This window comes from Calidris pugnax, unplaced genomic scaffold (assembly GCF_001431845.1).
Source record: "Calidris pugnax isolate Ruff unplaced genomic scaffold, ASM143184v1 scaffold69, whole genome shotgun sequence".
NCBI lineage: Eukaryota > Metazoa > Chordata > Aves > Charadriiformes > Scolopacidae > Calidris > Calidris pugnax.
The window spans coordinates 8,489,479-8,515,579 of record NW_015090859.1 but is presented as its reverse complement, the minus strand read 5'-3'; the positions used below and the strand labels follow the sequence as shown (position 1 = coordinate 8,515,579).

Here is a 26,101-nt window from a genome sequence, read left to right as displayed (position 1 = left end):
TCTACTTGTGCTGACTCTGTAGGTTGACTTGTTTATTTGCATAAATTTTTATTTAGGTTTTTGAAATGCTGAGTAAAAATAAACGTGGAAAATATGGGATAGATATGCTACTTCTGGCTTTCACAGTTCTGCTTTTCACGTGGTTTAGAAATGTTTCCATTATTTCATTTTAGGGTTAAATGCTGTAATCGTGTGGCAGTATTTCTTTGCAGATAGCACATTAAAGGCTGTATGAATACTGCATGTTTACTATGTGCACAGATTTATTGTATTATCCGTGTGTGTATTTTAGCGTGAAGCTGCTAAAGACACTGAGGTCAGATAAAAGATGTGTTTTTGGCAAAGCAGTAAATTTGAACCTTTTTTGCATCCATTTGATTTTTTTTTTTTTTTTATTCAGGACTGTTCAATGCCACAAGCTTTTTTGTTCTGTTTTGTCTGTCTCTTTTGGCAGTGGTGCTGGCAAGATTTGATGTGGTTGGTTTTTTTAGCTACCTTACAAAGGATTTACTCATTAGCCCTATTTTATGGGTTGAGCTAATTGTGATTTGTCTTGCTGAGCGGTATTATGCAGTTTGGGCCAATTAAGTGAATCCACTTACACCAACGGATGTTGTTCCAATGTGTAATATTGATTTGAGCTATAAAAGGAGAATGACTTTTTTGATTAGATTTCTTTGTCTAAACAATACTTGAGATCTTATCTAGTGTACCAAACAGAAGGAGGTTTTTTTTAATTTCTTAGGTTTAATTAACACTGTATATGCAGATAAAAGTTTCCCTGTATATAAATTCTGAAACAGTACAGAAGAACTGGGGGGAAAAATGCATCTTGCAACTCAGTGTAACTGTCCCTGCTGCATGAATATCCACTTGTCTTGAGACCAGGGGATGCATAGGGTGACCTGCTCTGAAAAACTGGGACACTGGGGAATCCCAGACATTTACATCCTCGGAGCTGGAGGAGTAGGGGGAGTGAGTGTGTATACGTGTTAATTAGGCATTTACACTGAAGTAAATGGCATCTGTCACAAGATAAACATCAGAAACTGCCCAAGTATATAAAATCTGTGAAAACTATGCGGTGATGTTAAGAAAAACACGTAGACATATTTTTTTTGTTCCTCTGATGGCTGTCAGGACAGCGAGCCTTTACTTTTTTGGAATTAGTGGATGAGAGTCACTATAAAACAAATTTGGAAGAAAAGCACTTCTGTTATGAATCAGATCCATAAGAACATAATAAATTCTGGAGTCACCGAATCATTATGATGCTAGGGATCTGTAAATTATCCTAGTCTCTTTGATTGTTTTATAGATTACATATGCACTGAAAATAAATGCGTTAGTTCTTTGCCTTAAAATAATCCTACATCCATGCATTCTGTTTCCATACTAAGAAAATTCTTCAATGTTTAAATGTTGAGGGGCATGCCTAATGTGACTTGTTTATAATATAGATTTCAACTAGCAATCTGCAGTAGCTGAATGACTCCTGGAGAAGGTTACCTTGATTCTGCTGTGTTAAACAGGACATCTCTAGGAGTGCTGTGTATATTTTGGGTAGTAAACTATTCATTTTGATCTCTCAAAATGATTATTATTTGAGATACAGGTTTGATTCAGGGGATAATTCAATAAATTCAGAGTATGGCTAGGCAAGAGAGCATGCTGCTGTCAAATGAGTACATGTGCCACCCTCCAGGGTAAAGGAGAGCTAATATAATCTAGGTAATTTGGACACTTACTAGCTCTGATTCAGTGCAGCCCTTCTAAATCGGGTTATCTCCTGCAAAGTGGATATCGAGTATTTTTGTGGCGCTTACATCCAAAATTGTGGATTATGGGCATATTTCTCTTCTGGGATATGATGCCAAGCCCTGGCACCAAACCTGGTTTATAAATCCTCCTGAAAGACTGAAACATAATATAGAAAAAGGATCTCCAAAGCCAATTGCTGCCGCTGCTACTACCCCTTATCACACTCTCCACCCTGAGAGCTGCTGCAGCCCGGAGCGGTGCTTGGAACCAGGCCAGGCCGAAAATGGCTGCCTAATCAGCCCTGATGGACTCCTCGCTTGACGTGCCTGTTTGCCGGAAACGTGGTGAAGAAACACAAAGCTGTTCCTCTCTAAAGATCTGGCAGGATTTTATTGGTTTAGGTGCCTTGCCATGAAGGTGGCTCCTGGACTTAAACTGGCTTTGGAAACAGGTGGCCATTTTTGTGCGGTTTGCTTCTGAATTAATAAGCTTGTTGGGCTAATGAGCTAGTTCTTGTATCTGTATGTGGTCATGAAGAATTGTGCAATAAAATCATTGTTGTATGTCAAATTGTGTCTTGTTGTCTCTGTACTGTAATCCAAAAGTAGTTATACAATTTAAGAGTGTTAATTCTAATGTTCTTCTGCTAGGACTCCATGTTAAATTTAGAATATTATTATCATTTGTCATAGGTGCAGAGCTGAGGAGACTGGTGAGCTGGTTGGGTGTTTGTTACTGATTTGGATTAGGATTTCCAAATGTGTAACAAACCTATATGAGCTTTGGATGACTAAATTTAGTCTGTAGTTTTTGAATTAAGTGGAGGTTCTGTAAAATGATGATTCAGTAGGTTTTGGTGAACGTCTTGTCTTATTTCTGTTGTTGCTGTGATATAATTAGCCCTTATGAAATATACTACTTCAAATACATAACTTTCACAGAAATTAAACTCCTTTTACACAAATAAAATGTATCTTTTCATGATTTCTAGTCGTTTGTATTCTCAAACTTAGCACGTCCTTGTAGCTGCTTGAAATGTATCTTTTGAGGCACAGGTAGCCCAATACGATTAGAACTTGCAGTATCAACCATTTAGCACTTCAAGGTTTGTCTGCTTTCCCAGCCTTTGTTGTTTTCCATTCATGCTTGAGCTTGCAGGGTCAATTCTAATATTTATGAAGGAATTGCATTTCTTCGGGAACCTCCTGGGACATGCTTCTTTGTTTTGTTGACATTGTTTTTGTAAACTAAAACAGTAAAGGGAGAAAATACATTGCTGGAATTTTAGCTGTAGTAAGTTAGGGACAAGTTTTGAATGTGATTTTTAAGTCAAGCACTTAAAGCAACCCTTGGATTTGAAAATAAATATATTTGAAACTTGTGGTGCTTGAGGAAAGGAAGTTGCTGAGTTCTTTGGATCATCTAGAAATACTGCATTATAAGTCAGCTTCTGGAGAGAAAAAGGTTTACTGAGTTGTGGTGTGAACTAGGTGCCACTTTGTAGTGTAGGTTCACATGATGGGTTTTGTTGTAATGTTTGCTAGTAATTACGGTTAGTGTAATTATGTTTCCATATACTACAGAATTTACAACATATATATTTGTGTTATGGAATTTGGAGTATTCTTCATGAACTACAGTACATTGTGAAATAAATTAAGTGCTTAGAGAGGGGAATTGTCATGAATTACTAAGAAGATACATATCTCTATTTCCAGATTTAATAATTTATAAAATAGTAGATATGAGAAGAATCCATAGATTGAAGAAGCTGTCACTGGAATGTAAAACTCTGGAGGTTTTGAACTTTTTTTGAGGAATGGAGGCTTCTTAGTTGCCCTTGAGAGATTTGCTTGGTGCTCTGTGGCAGTGTATTAGGTAATGTGAATTGTGATACAGCTACTGTTTTGCTGTACCCGTGTGTGGTATATTACAGTGAGGTAAATAAATAGATTTGCTAGAATACAGGGAAATATGGGAAGAGTCAGAACTCCAAAGAGTTGAAGTAACAATGAAACACTTCAGAAGGGGGGAGAAAAGGCGGGGGGGGGGATAGAGTGCAGAAGACTATTTTTATACATAAAATTTAAGTTTTGCAGTATCTTCTATGGCTACTCTTGGTGCTAGTAAGACTGTTGGTGTCTCAGTGTGGGGTTTTTCTCTTGATACTTACAAATAGCTAACTATCTTAAGTTAGTCCTTTTTTATAAGGAAACTTTTGGTTTTGTAAACCATACGTGCTTAACTATGCGTAAGCTTAAACAGCTTTGTTTAGATATGTAAACCATGTTGGAATTCAAAACAACAACTTTAAGCATATAAATCAATCATGCAAATAAGGGTATCCAAGGGCTATGCTGCTGATTGTACTTAGTACTCCAGGAAGGATGACAGACAGGCTAATCTCGATAGCATTTGATCAAAATAGATTACTGATTTAAGTTGCTGTGGTGTACTTACTAAAAAGCATTAAAATCCTGCTGCATGATTGTCTGTGCGAGTGCTTAGGGTTTTTTGGTTTTGCTTTGTTTTTAGTGTTAGGCTAATGCTGTGGTGGTTAAGATGAAACCATTGTGACTTTACAGAAGCAATAATTCAAATGTGAAATGCGTGGTGATTCCAGGTTATGTGAGCTCTAAAATATTCAAGTATACAGCATGTTCAGAAGTATTGAATAGATGCCCCCATAAAGGAACTTGAAACTAAGTGGCAAGTTAATTTTCCTTCCTGGTGGTACGATTAACTTTTGCAAAGTTCAGGAAAAAGTTAGTAAAAATGAAGAAAAAAATAAAATGCTTAATAAGTGACTCCTGTGCTTGTTATACTTAAATGAATATTTATTTCTCAGTGTATTATTCAAAATACTGTTTGACTAGTGCTTATCACTGTTTCAAGATGATTTTTTTTTCCTGGCCTTGTTTCCTTTGAATGAGTCAATAGTATATGCTGGCTATAGTAGTTCTACCTGTAGTTTGTTGTACTTGACAGCCTTCATGCTGCTTGCAAATAATTCTTTTTCACAAAGAACAAGATTTCATGTTCTCAAACTAAAAGTACTTCAGATTCCACATGTAAATTCTCACATTCTAAAAGAACATTGGTTTTAAACAAAGTATTCTCAGTTTCAAATGCTGAAGATGATACCAAGTATTTAATAAAAATAACTTTTCAAACTGGTAAGCTTTGGAAATGTCAGACTGTCAGTATGAACAAGTCTTACTGACACATAGCTAATATTATCTTACATAGTTTAAGCAACAGCATGCTTTCTTCTTTCTTAGAAAAAGAGAGCAGAATGAGGAAAAACTGATTGTTTTGTTTCTCGGGTCTGTGTGTATATTTAAAGGAAAAGTATTCTGAACTCTGAAAAGATGTCAAAGACCAATCTAATTAAACTTTTGTAACTTTTTCTTCAAGGTACCGGTGCATATGAGTTGTAAATAGACTTCTAACTTCAAACCTAACTTCTAACTTCAAACCTAGCTATTTTATTATTTCTGATAAAATGTTTGAAATGTTTGTCCCTTTTGTATAGTTCAAATTTGACTAAAAAATGTTTGGCAAATGCATATAAATGAGGATACAATGGATTAGAAATCAAACACGAGCCTGCTTAAATAATTCTCAAGATTTTCTGGTTCACGTGTGGTGATATTGAACTCTTTAGTCATAGGCTTTAATTTGTGCATGGTGCTGACCTGATGCTGTGCAGGGACACTCACTGCATCCCTTCATTCAATTCACTCTAATTATCCCCAACTTCCTGGGGAGCCTGCTTAGAACTGGTCATGAATGTTTGTTATTAAGTATTAAGATATTAGGCTACCCTGGTTACATGTAACAAAGTAGTTTTTAGTCTGAATTTACATATAGATGATCAGTATAGGAAGCTGAAATTATATTTGTTGTGATTTTATTTAATCAAATTCAAAATAATATATTGGAATAATAAAACATTTTGACAGTGACTTAAGCTGTGAGTTAAATGAAATGAGATTTAATGTTATTGTGTGAGTGTGTCAACGTTGGTAATTTCAGTGTGTGTTTTAGAGTGTTTACGGTATGTAAATTATCTTTGAAACAATCAGATTTGTGTGCATATTTCAGGGTGATAGTAATTATTTTTGCTGGGAGCATCTGTTAATGCCGAATATTGCCTCTTCAGGTTCATGTGAAAATGGCGGACGAAGCTGTCTGTGTTGGCCCAGCTCCCACCAGCAAAAGCTACCTCAACATGGATGCCATCATGGAAGTCATTAAGAAAACCAGGGCCCAAGCTGTGAGTCTGAATGAGTCTATCTGCTGCAGCTGTTTCATATATAGAAAGCAGAAAAGCCAGAGTTTGTATTTTTTTTTTTTTTTTAAGGTGTGGGGGGGGAAGTGATTGAATATGCTATTCCAGTTAGTTCATGTCACATGAGTTAAATGTGTCCGAAATCGCTACTGGAAATCAAAGGCTTTGTAGCATCTGGCAGCACTGGTCGCTGATCCTGCAGGTGGCTGCTGGATTCAGCTTTCACACCAGGGAGCAGCTTCAGTTCATTTCCAAATTTGCTGGGGGAAAAAAAAAAAAATCCCAATTAGTTTTGAGCACTAACCCTTTATATGCCATAATGGCTTTTTTGAATGTTTTACAAAGTGTGCCTTAAAAAGCTTTTGCTTCAACTTAGTTCAAATTGCTTTCTAAATTACATAAATGTTATTTTCAGGAAGGTAAGGTAAACGGTGCATCCTATAATAATTTTTGTTCCAGATTGTTTACAAAATGCGCTTTAGCTTATATGTGTAAATATGGGCTATTCTGCCTTTCTCCCATGAAATTGGCCAGAGATTCAAAGCTAAACAGGAATCGGTTGGGTTTCTCCCATGAAATTGGCCAGAGATTCAAATTGGTTGGAAAAACTAATGTGTAGTCATGTTCAGATGCCTAATGTTCTTTGTTCTGCCAGTGAAATAAATGTATTATTCGGACCTATTGTAGGCAGAGCGCTTATTACAATAAAATTTGGTGGGTGTATAGAAGCAACACTATTTACTCAGGAACAGTTTGGATCAGCATTTTAATTTCTTTCAAAGAAGATGTTTTGGTGTAGCGCTTTCAGGGGGGCAAAAACTTTCCGAAAAAGAAAAAACTATTTCCTTCCCTCTGAATACGGAACCCAGTTGTTTAGACTCTTTAAAAGAGAGGGGATAAAATAGCTTGTACTTTGTCTATCAGGGTATATTGGATCAAGAACCTTATGTGAATTGCAAAAAGCAAAATGAAAACTGTTTCCCACACTCCTTCAAGTAATTAGGCTAGGTGTGTATTGGGGTGTGAATAGCAAACTAGGCACACACGGATTCATGATTTAGACTAATGAGGCAGTAAACGATGTTCTCCAGCAAGGGTCGCTAGATGTAGAAGACTTATGACTGTGGACTTTTAAGACCACTGTTGTGATCAGTGCTAGAAATGAGTGAGGAGTACTTTACAGTGGTTACTGAGATGAATGTGAATGAGTAGTGACATAAACGTGGCAAAATAGAGTTAAAAAGAGAAGGCAAAACACTGTAGGGAGTGTGTCCATTGCTCTGCAAACCTTTCTTCCTAGTCAAGTAGGAAATGTTTCAGAAATGGCAGCTCAACAGTGAGTCTTTACAGCTTGCCTTAGGACATATAAATCAGTGTGTTAAAACAATTTCTTAAGGTATTCAACTAATTTAAATGCTTAATGGTCTACTTCCCCTTCCCCAGTGTCTGAAAACGTGCTAACAAATCTGGTGGCTGGCTTCAGAACTCAATCAGCTTGATTTTTATTTTTTTTTTTTTCCCCAAGGTACACCCAGGATATGGATTTCTTTCAGAAAATAAAGAATTTGCTAGACGTTTGGTAAGTTATTTCCATTTGCTTGTCTGCGAATGATGCTCTAGGTTGCATATAGTCTTTCCAAGGTATCTGAGGAATCAAGATGTTAATTCAAGGCAGCTCTAAAAGATACCTTAAGATAGGGGACTTCCTAATGCTTTCTGTGGATTTCTTGCATTTGGAGGGTGTAATTACAGCCTGTGTTTTCTTTTGGGAGAAGGGGAGGTGCCTGTTTGTAAGAACTTTACCAAGGATGTAAGAACTTTTTGGTGTTTTCACTTGTGCCTGTACTGTTTATTAGGCTGCTCTGTGAAACTGGGTCACTGAAATGATTTAGGTTAAAAGTATCTGTTTTTAAGTGATCATTTTGGTGATTCATAGCACAGCTGGTGAACAGCTGTATCAGCAGCCCTGAGAAGGTGCTGAACTGCACTTTCAGGATGGGAATAGAAAGCTGTTTAAAAACTAGCTTCTCTGCTGGAGGTCGTGTATCGTGGAGCTGCATTCTTTGAAAAGGACCAAAGAGAATCAAGAGGGTGGGTGCTGTTTTCACTTCACGTCTGAATTTATAGAAAGGATTATTCACAACCTCTTTACTTCAGTGGGATACCTGTATATCACAGAAACTGATATATGGCCTTTCCATTGATTTTATTTTTTTTCCAAAAACTTTCATGCAGGTGCTTGTAAATTTGAGCAGTGCTAGGATAAAGTTACACGCGCAGTGTTTGACCAAAGTCCCGGGTGCGTGCTGTATGTGTAGTCACTCCAAATCATACGTTACTGTCTTTTGGCTTCACTGAGAAGAAGGACAAGGAAATTTCAATGCTACATTGAAATTTCCAGTAGAAAGCTGTTGCAGCTACCGACTCTGTTACAGACTGTCTTTTGGCTTCACTGAGAAGAAGGACTTCACTGACAAGAAGGACAAGGAAATTTCAATGCTACAATGAAATGCAGTATAAAGCTGTTGCAGCTACCGACTCTGTTACAGAGCAAATTAACTATATAGCAGAAAAAAAATCCTGTTTTACAGGCAGTAAGATGAATTTGTTGCTGGTTTTGAGAGGAATTGAAACCTTTTTGATTCAGTGTAAAAATACAGATGAGGAATGTGATTATATAAAATGATAGTGCTCTTGTTCTTGGCATTTGTAGAAGAGCTCTTCTTTCCACATCTCTTCCTTGACTATGTCACTTTTGGCTTGAGTTCGAATTGTAGTATAGAGCCTTAGTATTTAGTTGGTTATTTGGTGTTAGAGAATGCTGCCTGCTCGTCGAGGGGAGTATTTGGGAATGAAATCTCAAATTTTTGTATGTCACAATTACTGTGCTTTTTGAAAAATTCCCAAATAAAAACAACTTGCAAGTTCTGTGTGATGCTGAATGCATCCTGCTGGTTGCTGAGAGGTGGTGATGTTAAAAATGAAAGGAATTCTAAACACTTGGTGTTTGCCAGGATTTACCAAATCTGGGGTAATCTCTTATGTGTTATTTTCATGCCATTTAGCAACTTTCTTTTATTACTGGTCTGCTTCATGTACCAGAATCTCTTTTTAAAGGGAAGATTCCTGGGTTAATTTATAAGAAACTGTGTTCTGACTGCATTGGACCAGCAGGATAACTGGCTTTAGTTGACAGTTCCTGTTTGTTTAATAATAAAAAATTAATGAAACAGGAGTGCTTGCTCATGCTATTTTGCTGCCAGAGTTTGAAATTTGATAGTTATTACGCTAAACTCGGCTCATTTCCTAGTAATCTGGTTATTATTTGATAATGTAAATTACAATATTGGTGACATGACAATCTGGAACACTTTTTTTGGCAGGATTAAGCAGTAATGGAGGAAGTACAAACGTTGCTGTATATCTCCTCTCCCTTCATTTCACTCAAATCCTTGGAAAAGTGAATTCCTGAAATAATTTGGTGACTAGAAACATGTTCAAGTTTGGGTTGGTGCTACAGTCTCAAATTAATTACTTTTCAGAAACCTGATGTGTTCTGTTCTCTAAAAATGTAATAAAAAAGTTCTGCTTTGCTTTGCAAAATGAACTGTTTAAAGTCTCAATTAAGAGACTTTCCCTTCATGTCAGTGGCTCTAGAATATCAAACCCCTAGTGAGACTTGGTGAAATGATCTGTCTTTTTATCACTGAGGGCTGCTTATATTTTTTTCAAGATACTCCGAGAATTATATTTGGGAGGAAAACTTGCCTACTGTTTCTCTTCTTTTTTAAAAACCTGCAACAAATGTTACAAAACTGTTGTGAACTTGCCAAAGATGTGTTCTTGTTCTGTTTTTTGTTGTTTGGTTTTTGTTTTTCTCCTTTTCCCTTTCGTTGCACATACAGTATTGTGTTCTTTTGTGCTAAAAGTAGTGATGAAACTTAAGAAACCTGGGCTTACTTGTTGGTGTGCACCTGTACTTCTAAAACAAACTACCTAGATTTGGAAACAGAAATACACTAAACTTCTTAAACTTGCCAATCTGTCTGCAAGAGCGGTAATGAGCTCAAAGCAAAGCTTTGTCTTCCATTAACACATGGAGGGTCAGTTCACATGTAATCCCACTGTGTGTGATTTGAACAAAAGCATGTCTTTTTGTTCGTTATTGCCTAAACGGTTCACGGAGTAATACAAAGCTACAGACAATCCTTGTGAAGAATTTGATGGATACATTTAGAGTATTGGAAATTACTAGTCTTTATTTTTTTTTCTTAGGAGCTGAATGTTGTTCTCTTTTAGAATGAGGGAGAGCACAAGTAAATGAGCTGTTGTTTCCAAAACAAATTTTCCAAAAAGCAATCAGTAGGTGAATATCTGGCATGTTATTCATTGTGATTCAATAAAAAAGTAGGTGTATTTAGTCCCCCTTCATGCATTTCTATTCTGGTTGTTGTTGATGGCTGACAGAAGAGGGATCCATGGCATTTACATCAAGTGAGTCTGTGAAAGGTTTCCTAAACCCCAAGGTCAGTTTCTCAAAGATTGATATTTTAATTTGAAATATTTTGACAAACTTATAACTAATCTTATCAGCATTACCTTAACATGTAGAATAACAAAAAGTGTTTGTGCAAGTGAGTGTAGTTCCTTAGAATCTGGCTTTGCATTCTAATTTTAATTCAGAAATTTGAGCTATCCAACTTGGAAGTCTTGGCAGTCATTTATAAAAATAATCTATACACTGAAGTTGTAAAATTTGATGCATAACTTGTTACTTGTAGTTTACGCAAATATATTTGCATGTAAGCAGTTTACTTCCTTCAAGGAATAACTGTATAATATTCAGTATTGACATAAATCCAAAGGCGCAATTAAAATCTATTACAACATTTAAAAAAAACAAAACCAAAACAGGAAACTTGCTGGTATCTTTTGCCAGATGCTATGCAGAGCTGCAAGAACAATTTGTTCCTTCACATTTTAGGAGAATTTGCTAGTGATCTCTGTATTTAGGCTAGCTTACTTAATGTTTCCCATTATATAAAATTAATGCAGACCCTTTGTGAGAAGCCCTGTCACCTCTATTGTCTGCAGCGGGCCTTTGAAATTTGGCACAGAGAAAGTCCGGAGAGTTAGTAAGATGAGCCTTTTGGTTGGCCTGTTGTTTAAAGGTATACTTTCCTGAAATTGCCATTTTCCTTTCCTTGCTTGCAAACCTCCAGGGCAGCTGTTGTGGTGGAGGGTGGGAGTGCAGAGTCGGGTCTCTTCATGTGTTGAATACTTTGGGATCAGCCCATGGTCCCAGTGACTCTTTATTTCCTCCCTTCTTTACCTGGGTGAAGAAGGGAATTGGGGGAGTAAGGAGTGAGTGACCTTTGAAGCTAGATTAACATTCTTGGTGGCATTAAAAAAAACCCCAGCAATGTATTGTCTGAAATAAATGGGCAAACAATATATATGCAAATGATTGATCACATGTTTGTAAATGGCTGTTAAGTTTGAGATGGAAAAGGTGAAAAGAAAGAACAACATATGTCATCTTCTCTAAGGGGACATGTCTGACCTGTGAAGAACTTTGTGCAGGTGGATCCATAGCCCTATGCGTGGCTAATTATGGGTTGGTAACCATTTAAAATGTAAACTCTTAATGGCAGCAGGGTTCCTTACAATTGTTGTGCACTGCTTTGTTGTTTGTAAGCAAGTTGTGAAGTTCTTTTATCATGATTCAATGGACGTTATGTTTTTGAGAATTATTTGGTATGATTCTCATGCTGTTCCCACATGCATTGGCTTCTTACCTGGCAATTCATGTCGCTGGTTAGCATTTGTGCTTTCCAGATTGCAAAGCAGTGGTTGGAAAAAAGGCAACTTCAGAAGCTTGGTGGCAAGAAGCTGCTTATGGCAAAGACTGTATCCTTCAAGGAGTGGGACAGACAGAGCTGTTAATGTGGGTTTCTTACTCTTTCCTGCAATGCATAGTATGTGATTGCCTACCAAAGTGTCCAAGTGCCTACCACCACTGACTGTGGTGGCTTAAGGTGCTTTATCAGATGGAGACTGTGCCTCTCCTGGATGCTAAAGGTTTGCCAATGTACTTGTCTAGGGGAACAGGTCACCAGTTTGCCCCCTAGAAAAGCTCTGCCTTTGAGCCTCTAATGTTGTTGCACGACTACTTACTGTTCTGAGGCAGGATGGTTCTGAATGTTACTTGTATTCTTGTGTTTCATCCCAACTAAACTTTTTCATAGAAAAAAATGTAAATCATCTGCAGTATCAGGTTGTGTGAAATCCATGTGGGGGACAAATAGTGCATGCATTAAATCATGGGCATTATTTGTCAGATGTTCCTCTGCAAGTGCATGTGAGCTAGAAAAATGAAATTGAGTCGTCCAAGCTATCTGCTTAGACACTTCCAGGTGTGTAGAGGAAGGCTGTATTACTCCTTTGTTGTAGAAAACTTCACAAACCTTTGCTAAAACTGTACGATGGCTTACGTTGTGTCATCAGTGTCCTGTTTAAGATAGCCTATGCTACAGAACAAGTTGATGCCAGTTCTACTCTATTGCAACTTCCAAATCTTTATCTTCAGCACCTGCTGTATATAGGTAGAGTACTTTTCTCAAGTGTAGGCTTGTATCTAAACTGAAAACCAATAAACCCCCCTAAAACTGGCAAAACCCAAGTCTCCGGGTGCATATCCACAAGTCTTGTGGATACACATGTGTATAACCTATACGCGTGTAATTTAAAGCTGCTGGGTGATGTTTTGCTGAAGATTCGTGTGATTGCTGACAAAAGCACTCTCCTTCCTTTTCAGTCTTTTGCCTAAACTCTATAATCTTAGTGTGTTTTTTCTCTTGATCTCCTGATTAGGCAACTTCCTCTGACATGGCAGTCTTGACCTATTTATATTTTTTTTTCTTTTAGAGTAAGCCTTTATTTTTTGGTTTTTTTTTTAAGCTACGTATTTTCTTAAAGTGACTTAGGTTGAAAGCTTTAACATGTGCAACTTCTTAGAAAAAAACGCAAACACAAACTCTCTTGATTTAAATAGTAATGTCTGGCAACTTGAGACTCTCAGTGTAGGCTTGCGTAACTTCTGGAATGATTTAATGCTGTGCTTGTGATAAAAGAATATGCTAGAGTGATTTTTGCCTATCTGGACTATCATAAATCATTTAATATTTCCCATGAGATGCTTTTCAATGGCAGCACTTCGGCATGCTTATTAGGGTGTGTGGTTTTGTAGATGGATAGATTTGTGGAATCCTGATTTGTAAAAATTCATTCTTTTTTGACATGCCAGTGTCACTGCAATAGCATTTATTTCTAGGCTTACAGGAATTGTTCATGTTGCTTCTGAAATGCTTTGTTCTGTCTGCTTTCTTCCACTCTTGACATGTCTGGTTGTGAGAATAAATACTTCTTGCTCTGTTTCTACAATTGCAATTATATTAATTGTACAGGCCCGTGTGCTTCTTCATTGCAATACCAGAAGCCTTGCAAGTGGAAGGCTTTGTAATTCTCTTTTTATGTAGGTAATATTGTTTCCTTTCACTCTCTGCCTTTTTATTTTACTATTGATTTGCGATGATGCAGACAGGCTTGTCTGGTTATGGGGAACCCTGTCCATTCTGAGCTAAGGTGATTTGTTACTTTGTCCTATTCCAGTGTAATTGATGTGGTGACCTTGCAAATGTGATGTCCTTCTCTGTTTCCAAATGAGTTTTACATCTCCCATTGATACCAGTGGAGCTGGATTAGACCTGAAGAGTTAAGAGATGATACATTTTTGAAATAAGAACTCCTGTTGCCCTGTGGATTTTAATTTACTTTTGTGACAAGGCGGATGAAGCTTCCACTTAGAATTCAACAAAACTAATGCTTCCTTAACCGCTTCAGGTTTCTGCCTACATTTAAAGAAATCATGTATTTTATAGTGATGTGTGATCTGTGTTGAGTAGTTTTACATTGCAGTTTGAATACTGAAGGGTTTCTATATATTCTTCCTAAAATACGCATCTCAAGAAAATTCTAACTTTAAAGATGAATGCAACGTAGTGGTGGGATGGATTTATGTATGGTACTACAGAGTTGAAATATATTGAGGCAATGATGTGTGCAATAGAACCATTTTCAGTCTCCTGATTTTGACTGTTTTATCCTTTGTTCTCTTCTGTAGTTTAATTGCAGCAAATTATGAACAAAAATCTGTCTACTGAAGTTACTCCTTACTAGTCTAGAAAGATGTTGTTTTATGGCATAGTGTATTTTCATACACAAGGGCTTTTGTTATTGATAGTGATGTGTTACATGAGAATATGAACGTACTAAATGTGTTTCTTTCTAAGTCTAGGAGGTAATTACTTCTGAGGGAAGGGGAAGGTTTCTCTATTAACCTGTACAAGTTCGTTTAGCTTGAAGAGGTTTATATGTTGCAATAAGTGATATTAGGTATTTGTGTCTACCTCTATTTTAATGACTCTCTAAGAATAAGATGTTCTATTGAGTCTTCATTCCTAATTCACAGCCTTCACTTGGCTTTGCTGATTTGAATTTTAGGGGAGTGACTGTCTCCTAGTTTCAGACACTTTTAGATCAGATTCTGATACTTGCCCCCTAATGGATCTACTGAGACCAGGAATGAGCTTCATCAAGGGAGGATTATGACTAGCAACTGTTTCAAAGGCATTTGAGTGATTTCTACATTAGCTGTGGAAAAAGATGTTAGAGACAAGGTTTTTGATTAATGTTACTCTAAACATGACCTATTATCCTGGACTGGGCAGACTTTTTTTTGTTGTTGTTGTTTTTGGGGTGTGTGTGTGTTGTTTATCACAGTGTGTATTTTGACTGTAATCTTACTTCAGGAAGTATTTTCTTGAAGTTAGTACTTCAGATCATGTTGAATTATTAGAATTTGAAGTTCTATAAACTTAGGGTTTATTTTATGCTGTGGTTTGATTCCTTTTAAATTGTTGTATCTGTCTTGGATAAAACTCTTCTATAGGTGTTTAATACCTGTACAGTATGTTATGTTGCTGCTGTAACATACAGTGCTCAAATATTCTTAATGGTTTCTACAGCAACAAGACATAAGCTACTCCTTTGTTCAGTAAACTACAGGATTCCCTTGTTTCAAAATTGCTTGCTGGGCAGGAGAGTGTTGTCAAGCCTCTCTGGGGTCACTGTTTTCTGTGGTCTCTGAGAGCTGTTCCAGTTACTTCTGCGTGTTGAGGGGATCACTGTTAATATGCCAGCTACAGTTGGTTACTCAAAGTGCATTGAAGCATGTGAGAAGTTCAATTTTGTATTTACTGCTGTGTAGATGCATCAGTTACAGCAACAGTGGAAGCTGTAAAGGATACAGGGCAAGCTATATTCAGGCATGTCAGAGTTAAAGAAAGTTTTGCACTATTTAAACTGTTTAATGTCACTTCATAACTTCTCAGCCATACAGTTAATATCTTCTACTTTGTTACAGTATCTTCAGGCTGGTTGCATATTTTTACTATATGGTTGTAGAATGCATAAATCAGTTGCACCTGCTTTCTGCTTTAGGTATTAAATTCAGTCTGTATTTCACAGAATGGTTGAGGTTGAAAGGGACCTCTGGAGGTCAAGATGTGCCTGGATGCAGTCCTGAGTAATGTGCTCTGGGCAACCCTGCTTTAGCAGGGGAGTTGGACCAGATGATCTCTAAGGTCCCTTCCAACTCCGACAATTCCATGATTCTGTGATCTGGTCCAACCCCCCTGCTCAAGCAGGGCCACCCAGAGCTGGTTGCCAGGGCCGTGTCTAGTTGCTTTCTGAATATTTCCAAAGGTGGACACTTCACAACCTCCCTGTGCCAGTGCTTGGCCACTCTTAGTGAAAAAAATGTTTCCTGATGTTTGTAGGGAACCTCCTGAGTTTCAGTGTGTGCCGTTGCCTCTGGTCCTGGCACTGGGCACTATTGAGCAGAGCCTGGCTCTTTGCACCCTCCTTTCAGGTATTTATATACCTTGATGAGATCCCCCTGAGCCTTCTCTTCTCCAGGCTGAGTAATCGCAGCTCTCACCCTTTCCTCATAGTAGAGATGCTTAAACAAACAAAAATCAATGAACACGTATGAGCATAAGCACTACTTGATAGTAACTTACCTGTGTCAGTTTTCGTCAATGAGAGCCTTTAGCCAGTGCAACAGGAATGCTGACCCCTAGGTAAGAGTTAGAATTTAATAGATTACTTGCAGCTGCCTAATTGTGTTTAGTGGTGCATTTTGCAAATCTTTTAAAGAATTCCTTGGAACTTTAAAAGACTTCCTACTCATTATTATGAATGCATTTGCCTTTTCATTTTGTCTTTAATTCTGTTTGAAGGTTGGCTTACAAATAAGCTTTGTATATTTGCACAGTGTGTTTCATTCATTTCTGTTTCAGAGTGAATGATGGTGATCGATAACACTGATAACTTAGAGTACTGGGGATGACTGAACAATTCCTGCTACGCATGTGTTTTGGGGGAGAATGGTTATAATAAGTGGCAGTTGGATTTTCTTCAACAGTGAAGTTTTGAATGAACACAAATATTAAAATTGATTTCCTAAAGTTAGGTGATTTGTTTTGTGGATAACCTAGCATCTGAGTTTCACTTGCTCCCTGAATGTCAACCCATGTGCTCAGCTCCTGAAGAGCCTGTGGTCAGACTGCTCTTCTGACTGTGACCAAGCTGCCTGAAGAGGTTACTGCTCCCAGGGGCTTGTGGCTGCCTGTCCCCATGAGGGGTTATTGCCCTCCTTGGATGTGCTGGAATGACTGTACATGTGGTCACTTTGTAGCCCCCTTCTGTTAAAATTATCTTTGTTTAAGCACATCCCTCCCAGCTGCTCCCAAATTCCCTGCTAAAGCCTTTTAACTGATACAAATGATTCTGGCAAAGCGAAGTTGAGGAGTTTCTGCCTGACTCGAGATAGAGGCAAACTCAAAGGGACAGCAGTTTGGGAGTGGGGTATAGGGAGTAGGAGGTACAAATAAGCAACTGAAGTTGATAACCTTTTAACCTGTTTATAGCTGAACTAGTATTTGACAGAAACCTTACTGAGAGGGATTTAGGGACTTAATTTAGGCTGATTTAGGTTCCAAATGTCTGTTTGGAAAAATCAGTTCTGTGTGCTATCAAAAATGTTATATAATAGAAACATTTCAAGAATGTAATTAGCCAAATAGTCTTTTAACAATTTCCTTGATTCCACAAAATACAAAGCGGGTGGGGGGGATGGTTTTCACCAAACATTTGCTCACCCCCTTCTCCAGCATATAAGTTTACAGTTGCTTCTTGCAGCATTGCTAGTCTGAATTATTAAAAGCTTTGAAACTTGGAGTGACTGTGTATTTGGTGGGGCTTTTATTGCATGGATACTATTGAGGCAAATGTGCTGTTTTCCCTGACTCTGCAGGCCACTACTGTTTGGTGAAGACTTTTTTTTTTCAGGGTCTGCACCCCCCTGTGAGCATAATTGGAAGGGAAAAGTTGCTACAATTTGACTTCTTAACCTTGGGGCTTGTTGACAGCAAATCATGTTTTATTTGATCATCTAAGATTTGGCACAGTTAATTTTATAACCTTAGCAATTTATGTGCGAATTACTTCTTTTTTTTTTTACTGACCTCTTGGATAGTTTAATGAAACTTAGATTAAAACTAAGACTTCTCTCAGTGTGCACACATTCCTGATTGGGCATTTCACACTTTTGTCCATCTTCATAATTTTTACATCAGAATTGTGTAAGAAGCATACACCTGCTGAAGAGCGTCTCACTGTTTAGAGATGGGTTCTTAATTGATACTAAATTATGGCTTTCAGTACACACAGGGTTAAGTGAAAAGGTTGCAGTAATATCTAGTGAGCTTTTTTTTTCTGAGGAATCAAGATGTTAATTCAAGGCAGCTCTAAAAGATACCTTAAGATAGGGGACTTCCTAATGCTTTCTGTGGATTTCTTGCATTTGGAGGGTGTAATTACAGCCTGTGTTTTCTTTTGGGAGAAGGGGAGGTGCCTGTTTGTAAGAACTTTACCAAGGATGTAAGAACTTTTTGGTGTTTTCACTTGTGCCTGTACTGTTTATTAGGCTGCTCTGTAAAACTGGGTCACTGAAATGATTTAGGTTAAAAGTATCTGTTTTTAAGTGATCATTTTGGTGATTCATAGCACAGCTGGTGAACAGCTGTATCAGCAGCCCTGAGAAGGTGCTGAACTGCACTTTCAGGATGGGAATAGAAAGCTGTTTAAAAACTAGCTTCTCTGCTGGAGGTCGTGTATCGTGGAGCTGCATTCTTTGAAAAGGACCAAAGAGAATCAAGAGGGTGGGTGCTGTTTTCACTTCACGTCTGAATTTATAGAAAGGATTATTCACAACCTCTTTACTTCAGTGGGATACCTGTATATCACAGAAACTGATATATGGCCTTTCCACTGATTTTATTTTTTTTCCAAAAACTTTCATGCAGGTGCTTGTAAATTTGAGCAGTGCTAAGATAAAGTTACACGCGCAATGTTTGACCAAAGTCCTGAGTGCGTGCTGTGTGTGTAGTCACTCCAAATCATACGTTACTGTCTTTTGGCTTCACTGAGAAGAAGGACAAGGAAATTTCAATGCTACATTGAAATTTCCAGTAGAAAGCTGTTGCAGCTACCGACTCTGTTACAGAGCAAATTAACTATATAGCAGAAAAAAAATCCTGTTTTACAGGCAGTAAGATGAATTTGTTGCTGGTTTTGAGAGGAATTGAAACCTTTTTGATTCAGTGTAAAAATACAGATGAGGAATGTGATTATATAAAATGATAGTGCTCTTGTTCTTGGCATTTGTAGAAGAGCTCTTCTTTCCACATCTCTTCCTTGACTATGTCCCTTTCGGCTTGAGTTCAAATTGTAGTATAGACCCTTAGTATTAAGTTGGTTATTTGGTGTTAGAGAATGCCGCCTGCTCATCGAGGGGAGTATTTGGGAATGAAATTTCAAATTTTTATATGTCACAATTACTGTGCTTTTTGAAAAATTCCCAAATAAAAACAACTTGCAAGTTCTGTGTGATGCTGAATGCATCCTGCTGGTTGCTGAGAGGTGGTGATGTTAAAAATGAAAGGAATTCTAAACACTTGGTGTTTGCCAGGATTTACCAAATCTGGGGTAATCTCTTACGTGTTATTTTCATGCCATTTAGCAGCTTTCTTTTATTACTGGTCTGCTTCATGTACCAGAGTCTCTTTTTAAAGGGAAGATTCCTGGGTTAATTTATAAAAAACTGTGTTCTGACTGGATTGGACCAGCAGGATAACTGCCTTTAGTTGACAGTTCCTGTTTGTTTAATAATAAAAAATTAATGAAACAGGAGTGCTTGCTCATGCTATTTTGCTGCCAGAGTTTGAAATTTGATAGTTATTACGCTAAACTCGGCTCATTTCCTAGTAATCTGGTTATTATTTGATAATGTAAATTACAATATTGGTGACATGACAATCTGGAACACTTTTTTGGGCAGGATTAAGCAGTAATGGAGGAAGTACAAACGTTGCTGTATATCTCCTCTCCCTTCATTTCACTCAAATCCTTGGAAAAGTGAATTCCTGAAATAATTTGGTGACTAGAAACATGTTCAAGTTTGGGTTGGTGCTACAGTCTCAAATTAATTACTTTTCAGAAACCTGATGTGTTCTGTTCTCTAAAAATATAATAAAAAGTTCTGCTTTGCTTTGCAAAATGAACTGTTTAAAGTCTCAATTAAGAGACTTTCCCTTCATGTCAGTGGCTCTAGAATATCAAACCCCTAGTGAGACTTGGTGAAATGATCTGTCTTTTTATCACTGAGAGCTGCTTATATTTTTTTCAAGATACTCCGAGAATTATATTTGGGAGGAAAACTTGCCTACTGTTTCTCTTCTTTTTTAAAAACCTGCAACAAATGTTACAAAACTGTTGTGAACTTGCCAAAGATGTGTTCTTGTTCTGTTTTTTGTTGTTTAGTTTTTGTTTTTCTCCTTTTCCCTTTCGTTGCACATACAGTATTGTGTTCTTTTGTGCTAAAAGTAGTGATGAAACTTAAGAAACCTGGGCTTACTTGTTGGTGTGCACCTGTACTTCTAAAACAAACTACCTAGATTTGGAAACAGAAATACACTAAACTTCTTAAACTTGCCAATCTGTCTGCAAGAGCGGTAATGAGCTCAAAGCAAAGCTTTGTCTTCCATTAACACATGGAGGGTCAGTTCACATGTAATCCCACTGTGTGTGATTTGAACAAAAGCATGTCTTTTTGTTCGTTATTGCCTAAACGGTTCACGGAGTAATACAAAGCTACAGACAATCCTTGTGAAGAATTTGATGGATACATTTAGAGTATTGAAAATTACTAGTCTTTATTTTTTTTTCTTAGGAGCTGAATGTTGTTCTCTTTTAGAATGAGGGAGAGCACAAGTAAATGAGCTGTTGTTTCCAAAACAAATTTTCCAAAAAGCAATCAGTAGGTGAATATCTGGCATGTTATTCATTGTGATTCAATAAAAAAGTAGGTGTATTTAGTCCCCCTTCATGCATTTCTATTCTGGTTGTTGTTGATGGCTGACAGAAGAGGGATCCATGGCATTTACATCAAGTGAGTCTGTGAAAGGTTTCCTAAACCCCAAGGTCAGTTTCTCAAAGATTGATATTTTAATTTGAAATATTTTGACAAACTTATAACTAATCTTATCAGCATTACCTTAACATGTAGAATAACAAAAAGTGTTTGTGCAAGTGAGTGTAGTTCCTTAGAATCTGGCTTTGCATTCTAATTTTAATTCAGAAATTTGAGCTATCCAACTTGGAAGTCTTGGCAGTCATTTATAAAAATAATCTATACACTGAAGTTGTAAAATTTGATGCATAACTTGTTACTTGTAGTTTACGCAAATATATTTGCATGTAAGCAGTTTACTTCCTTCAAGGAATAACTGTATAATATTCAGTATTGACATAAATCCAAAGGCGCAATTAAAATCTATTACAACATTTAAAAAAAACAAAACCAAAACAGGAAACTTGCTGGTATCTTTTGCCAGATGCTATGCAGAGCTGCAAGAACAATTTGTTCCTTCACATTTTAGGAGAATTTGCTAGTGATCTCTGTATTTAGGCTAGCTTACTTAATGTTTCCCATTATATAAAATTAATGCAGACCCTTTGTGAGAAGCCCTGTCACCTCTATTGTCTGCAGCGGGCCTTTGAAATTTGGCACAGAGAAAGTCCGGAGAGTTAGTAAGATGAGCCTTTTGGTTGGCCTGTTGTTTAAAGGTATACTTTCCTGAAATTGCCATTTTCCTTTCCTTGCTTGCAAACCTCCAGGGCAGCTGTTGTGGTGGAGGGTGGGAGTGCAGAGTCGGGTCTCTTCATGTGTTGAATACTTTGGGATCAGCCCATGGTCCCAGTGACTCTTTATTTCCTCCCTTCTTTACCTGGGTGAAGAAGGGAATTGGGGGAGTAAGGAGTGAGTGACCTTTGAAGCTAGATTAACATTCTTGGTGGCATTAAAAAAAACCCCAGCAATGTATTGTCTGAAATAAATGGGCAAACAATATATATGCAAATGATTGATCACATGTTTGTAAATGGCTGTTAAGTTTGAGATGGAAAAGGTGAAAAGAAAGAACAACATATGTCATCTTCTCTAAGGGGACATGTCTGACCTGTGAAGAACTTTGTGCAGGTGGATCCATAGCCCTATGCGTGGCTAATTATGGGTTGGTAACCATTTAAAATGTAAACTCTTAATGGCAGCAGGGTTCCTTACAATTGTTGTGCACTGCTTTGTTGTTTGTAAGCAAGTTGTGAAGTTCTTTTATCATGATTCAATGGACGTTATGTTTTTGAGAATTATTTGGTATGATTCTCATGCTGTTCCCACATGCATTGGCTTCTTACCTGGCAATTCATGTCGCTGGTTAGCATTTGTGCTTTCCAGATTGCAAAGCAGTGGTTGGAAAAAAGGCAACTTCAGAAGCTTGGTGGCAAGAAGCTGCTTATGGCAAAGACTGTATCCTTCAAGGAGTGGGACAGACAGAGCTGTTAATGTGGGTTTCTTACTCTTTCCTGCAATGCATAGTATGTGATTGCCTACCAAAGTGTCCAAGTGCCTACCACCACTGACTGTGGTGGCTTAAGGTGCTTTATCAGATGGAGACTGTGCCTCTCCTGGATGCTAAAGGTTTGCCAATGTACTTGTCTAGGGGAACAGGTCACCAGTTTGCCCCCTAGAAAAGCTCTGCCTTTGAGCCTCTAATGTTGTTGCACGACTACTTACTGTTCTGAGGCAGGATGGTTCTGAATGTTACTTGTATTCTTGTGTTTCATCCCAACTAAACTTTTTCATAGAAAAAAATGTAAATCATCTGCAGTATCAGGTTGTGTGAAATCCATGTGGGGGACAAATAGTGCATGCATTAAATCATGGGCATTATTTGTCAGATGTTCCTCTGCAAGTGCATGTGAGCTAGAAAAATGAAATTGAGTCGTCCAAGCTATCTGCTTAGACACTTCCAGGTGTGTAGAGGAAGGCTGTATTACTCCTTTGTTGTAGAAAACTTCACAAACCTTTGCTAAAACTGTACGATGGCTTACGTTGTGTCATCAGTGTCCTGTTTAAGATAGCCTATGCTACAGAACAAGTTGATGCCAGTTCTACTCTATTGCAACTTCCAAATCTTTATCTTCAGCACCTGCTGTATATAGGTAGAGTACTTTTCTCAAGTGTAGGCTTGTATCTAAACTGAAAACCAATAAACCCCCCTAAAACTGGCAAAACCCAAGTCTCCGGGTGCATATCCACAAGTCTTGTGGATACACATGTGTATAACCTATACGCGTGTAATTTAAAGCTGCTGGGTGATGTTTTGCTGAAGATTCGTGTGATTGCTGACAAAAGCACTCTCCTTCCTTTTCAGTCTTTTGCCTAAACTCTATAATCTTAGTGTGTTTTTTCTCTTGATCTCCTGATTAGGCAACTTCCTCTGACATGGCAGTCTTGACCTATTTATATTTTTTTTTCTTTTAGAGTAAGCCTTTATTTTTTGGTTTTTTTTTTAAGCTACGTATTTTCTTAAAGTGACTTAGGTTGAAAGCTTTAACATGTGCAACTTCTTAGAAAAAAACGCAAACACAAACTCTCTTGATTTAAATAGTAATGTCTGGCAACTTGAGACTCTCAGTGTAGGCTTGCGTAACTTCTGGAATGATTTAATGCTGTGCTTGTGATAAAAGAATATGCTAGAGTGATTTTTGCCTATCTGGACTATCATAAATCATTTAATATTTCCCATGAGATGCTTTTCAATGGCAGCACTTCGGCATGCTTATTAGGGTGTGTGGTTTTGTAGATGGATAGATTTGTGGAATCCTGATTTGTAAAAATTCATTCTTTTTTGACATGCCAGTGTCACTGCAATAGCATTTATTTCTAGGCTTACAGGAATTGTTCATGTTGCTTCTGAAATGCTTTGTTCTGTCTGCTTTCTTCCACTCTTGACATGTCTGGTTGTGAGAATAAATACTTCTTGCTCTGTTTCTACAATTGCAATTATATTAATTGTACAGGCCCGTGTGCTTCTTCATTGCAATACCAGAAGCCTTGCAAGTGGAAGGCTTTGTAATTCTCTTTTTATGTAGGTAATATTGTTTCCTTTCACTCTCTGCCTTTTTATTTTACTATTGATTTGCGATGATGCAGACAGGCTTGTCTGGTTATGGGGAACCCTGTCCATTCTGAGCTAAGGTGATTTGTTACTTTGTCCTATTCCAGTGTAATTGATGTGGTGACCTTGCAAATGTGATGTCCTTCTCTGTTTCCAAATGAGTTTTACATCTCCCATTGATACCAGTGGAGCTGGATTAGACCTGAAGAGTTAAGAGATGATACATTTTTGAAATAAGAACTCCTGTTGCCCTGTGGATTTTAATTTACTTTTGTGACAAGGCGGATGAAGCTTCCACTTAGAATTCAACAAAACTAATGCTTCCTTAACCGCTTCAGGTTTCTGCCTACATTTAAAGAAATCATGTATTTTATAGTGATGTGTGATCTGTGTTGAGTAGTTTTACATTGCAGTTTGAATACTGAAGGGTTTCTATATATTCTTCCTAAAATACGCATCTCAAGAAAATTCTAACTTTAAAGATGAATGCAACGTAGTGGTGGGATGGATTTATGTATGGTACTACAGAGTTGAAATATATTGAGGCAATGATGTGTGCAATAGAACCATTTTCAGTCTCCTGATTTTGACTGTTTTATCCTTTGTTCTCTTCTGTAGTTTAATTGCAGCAAATTATGAACAAAAATCTGTCTACTGAAGTTACTCCTTACTAGTCTAGAAAGATGTTGTTTTATGGCATAGTGTATTTTCATACACAAGGGCTTTTGTTATTGATAGTGATGTGTTACATGAGAATATGAACGTACTAAATGTGTTTCTTTCTAAGTCTAGGAGGTAATTACTTCTGAGGGAAGGGGAAGGTTTCTCTATTAACCTGTACAAGTTCGTTTAGCTTGAAGAGGTTTATATGTTGCAATAAGTGATATTAGGTATTTGTGTCTACCTCTATTTTAATGACTCTCTAATAATAAGATGTTCTATTGAGTCTTCATTCCTAATTCACAGCCTTCACTTGGCTTTGCTGATTTGAATTTTAGGGGAGTGACTGTCTCCTAGTTTCAGACACTTTTAGATCAGATTCTGATACTTGCCCCCTAATGGATCTACTGAGACCAGGAATGAGCTTCATCAAGGGAGGATTATGACTAGCAACTGTTTCAAAGGCATTTGAGTGATTTCTACATTAGCTGTGGAAAAAGATGTTAGAGACAAGGTTTTTGATTAATGTTACTCTAAACATGACCTATTATCCTGGACTGGGCAGACTTTTTTTTGTTGTTGTTGTTTTTGGGGTGTGTGTGTGTTGTTTATCACAGTGTGTATTTTGACTGTAATCTTACTTCAGGAAGTATTTTCTTGAAGTTAGTACTTCAGATCATGTTGAATTATTAGAATTTGAAGTTCTATAAACTTAGGGTTTATTTTATGCTGTGGTTTGATTCCTTTTAAATTGTTGTATCTGTCTTGGATAAAACTCTTCTATAGGTGTTTAATACCTGTACAGTATGTTATGTTGCTGCTGTAACATACAGTGCTCAAATATTCTTAATGGTTTCTACAGCAACAAGACATAAGCTACTCCTTTGTTCAGTAAACTACAGGATTCCCTTGTTTCAAAATTGCTTGCTGGGCAGGAGAGTGTTGTCAAGCCTCTCTGGGGTCACTGTTTTCTGTGGTCTCTGAGAGCTGTTCCAGTTACTTCTGCGTGTTGAGGGGATCACTGTTAATATGCCAGCTACAGTTGGTTACTCAAAGTGCATTGAAGCATGTGAGAAGTTCAATTTTGTATTTACTGCTGTGTAGATGCATCAGTTACAGCAACAGTGGAAGCTGTAAAGGATACAGGGCAAGCTATATTCAGGCATGTCAGAGTTAAAGAAAGTTTTGCACTATTTAAACTGTTTAATGTCACTTCATAACTTCTCAGCCATACAGTTAATATCTTCTACTTTGTTACAGTATCTTCAGGCTGGTTGCATATTTTTACTGTATGGTTGTAGAATGCATAAATCAGTTGCACCTGCTTTCTGCTTTAGGTATTAAATTCAGTCTGTATTTCACAGAATGGTTGAGGTTGAAAGGGACCTCTGGAGGTCAAGATGTGCCTGGATGCAGTCCTGAGTAATGTGCTCTGGGCAACCCTGCTTTAGCAGGGGAGTTGGACCAGATGATCTCTAAGGTCCCTTCCAACTCCGACAATTCCATGATTCTGTGATCTGGTCCAACCCCCCTGCTCAAGCAGGGCCACCCAGAGCTGGTTGCCAGGGCCGTGTCTAGTTGCTTTCTGAATATTTCCAAAGGTGGACACTTCACAACCTCCCTGTGCCAGTGCTTGGCCACTCTTAGTGAAAAAAATGTTTCCTGATGTTTGTAGGGAACCTCC

General features: G+C 37.6%; 1 protein-coding gene across 2 annotated transcripts in view; it reads left to right on the top strand.

Moving 5' to 3' along the window:
- Positions 1 to 26,101, top strand: part of PCCA (propionyl-CoA carboxylase alpha subunit) — a 315,205-nt gene that overhangs the window by 47,312 nt on the left and 241,792 nt on the right. For both annotated transcript variants that reach the window (XM_014944198.1, XM_014944197.1), the window contains exons 5-6: positions 5,927 to 6,040; positions 7,581 to 7,634. In XM_014944198.1, the coding sequence (XP_014799684.1) occupies positions 5,927 to 6,040; positions 7,581 to 7,634 (168 nt within the window). The remainder of the gene's footprint in view (positions 1 to 5,926; positions 6,041 to 7,580; positions 7,635 to 26,101) is intronic.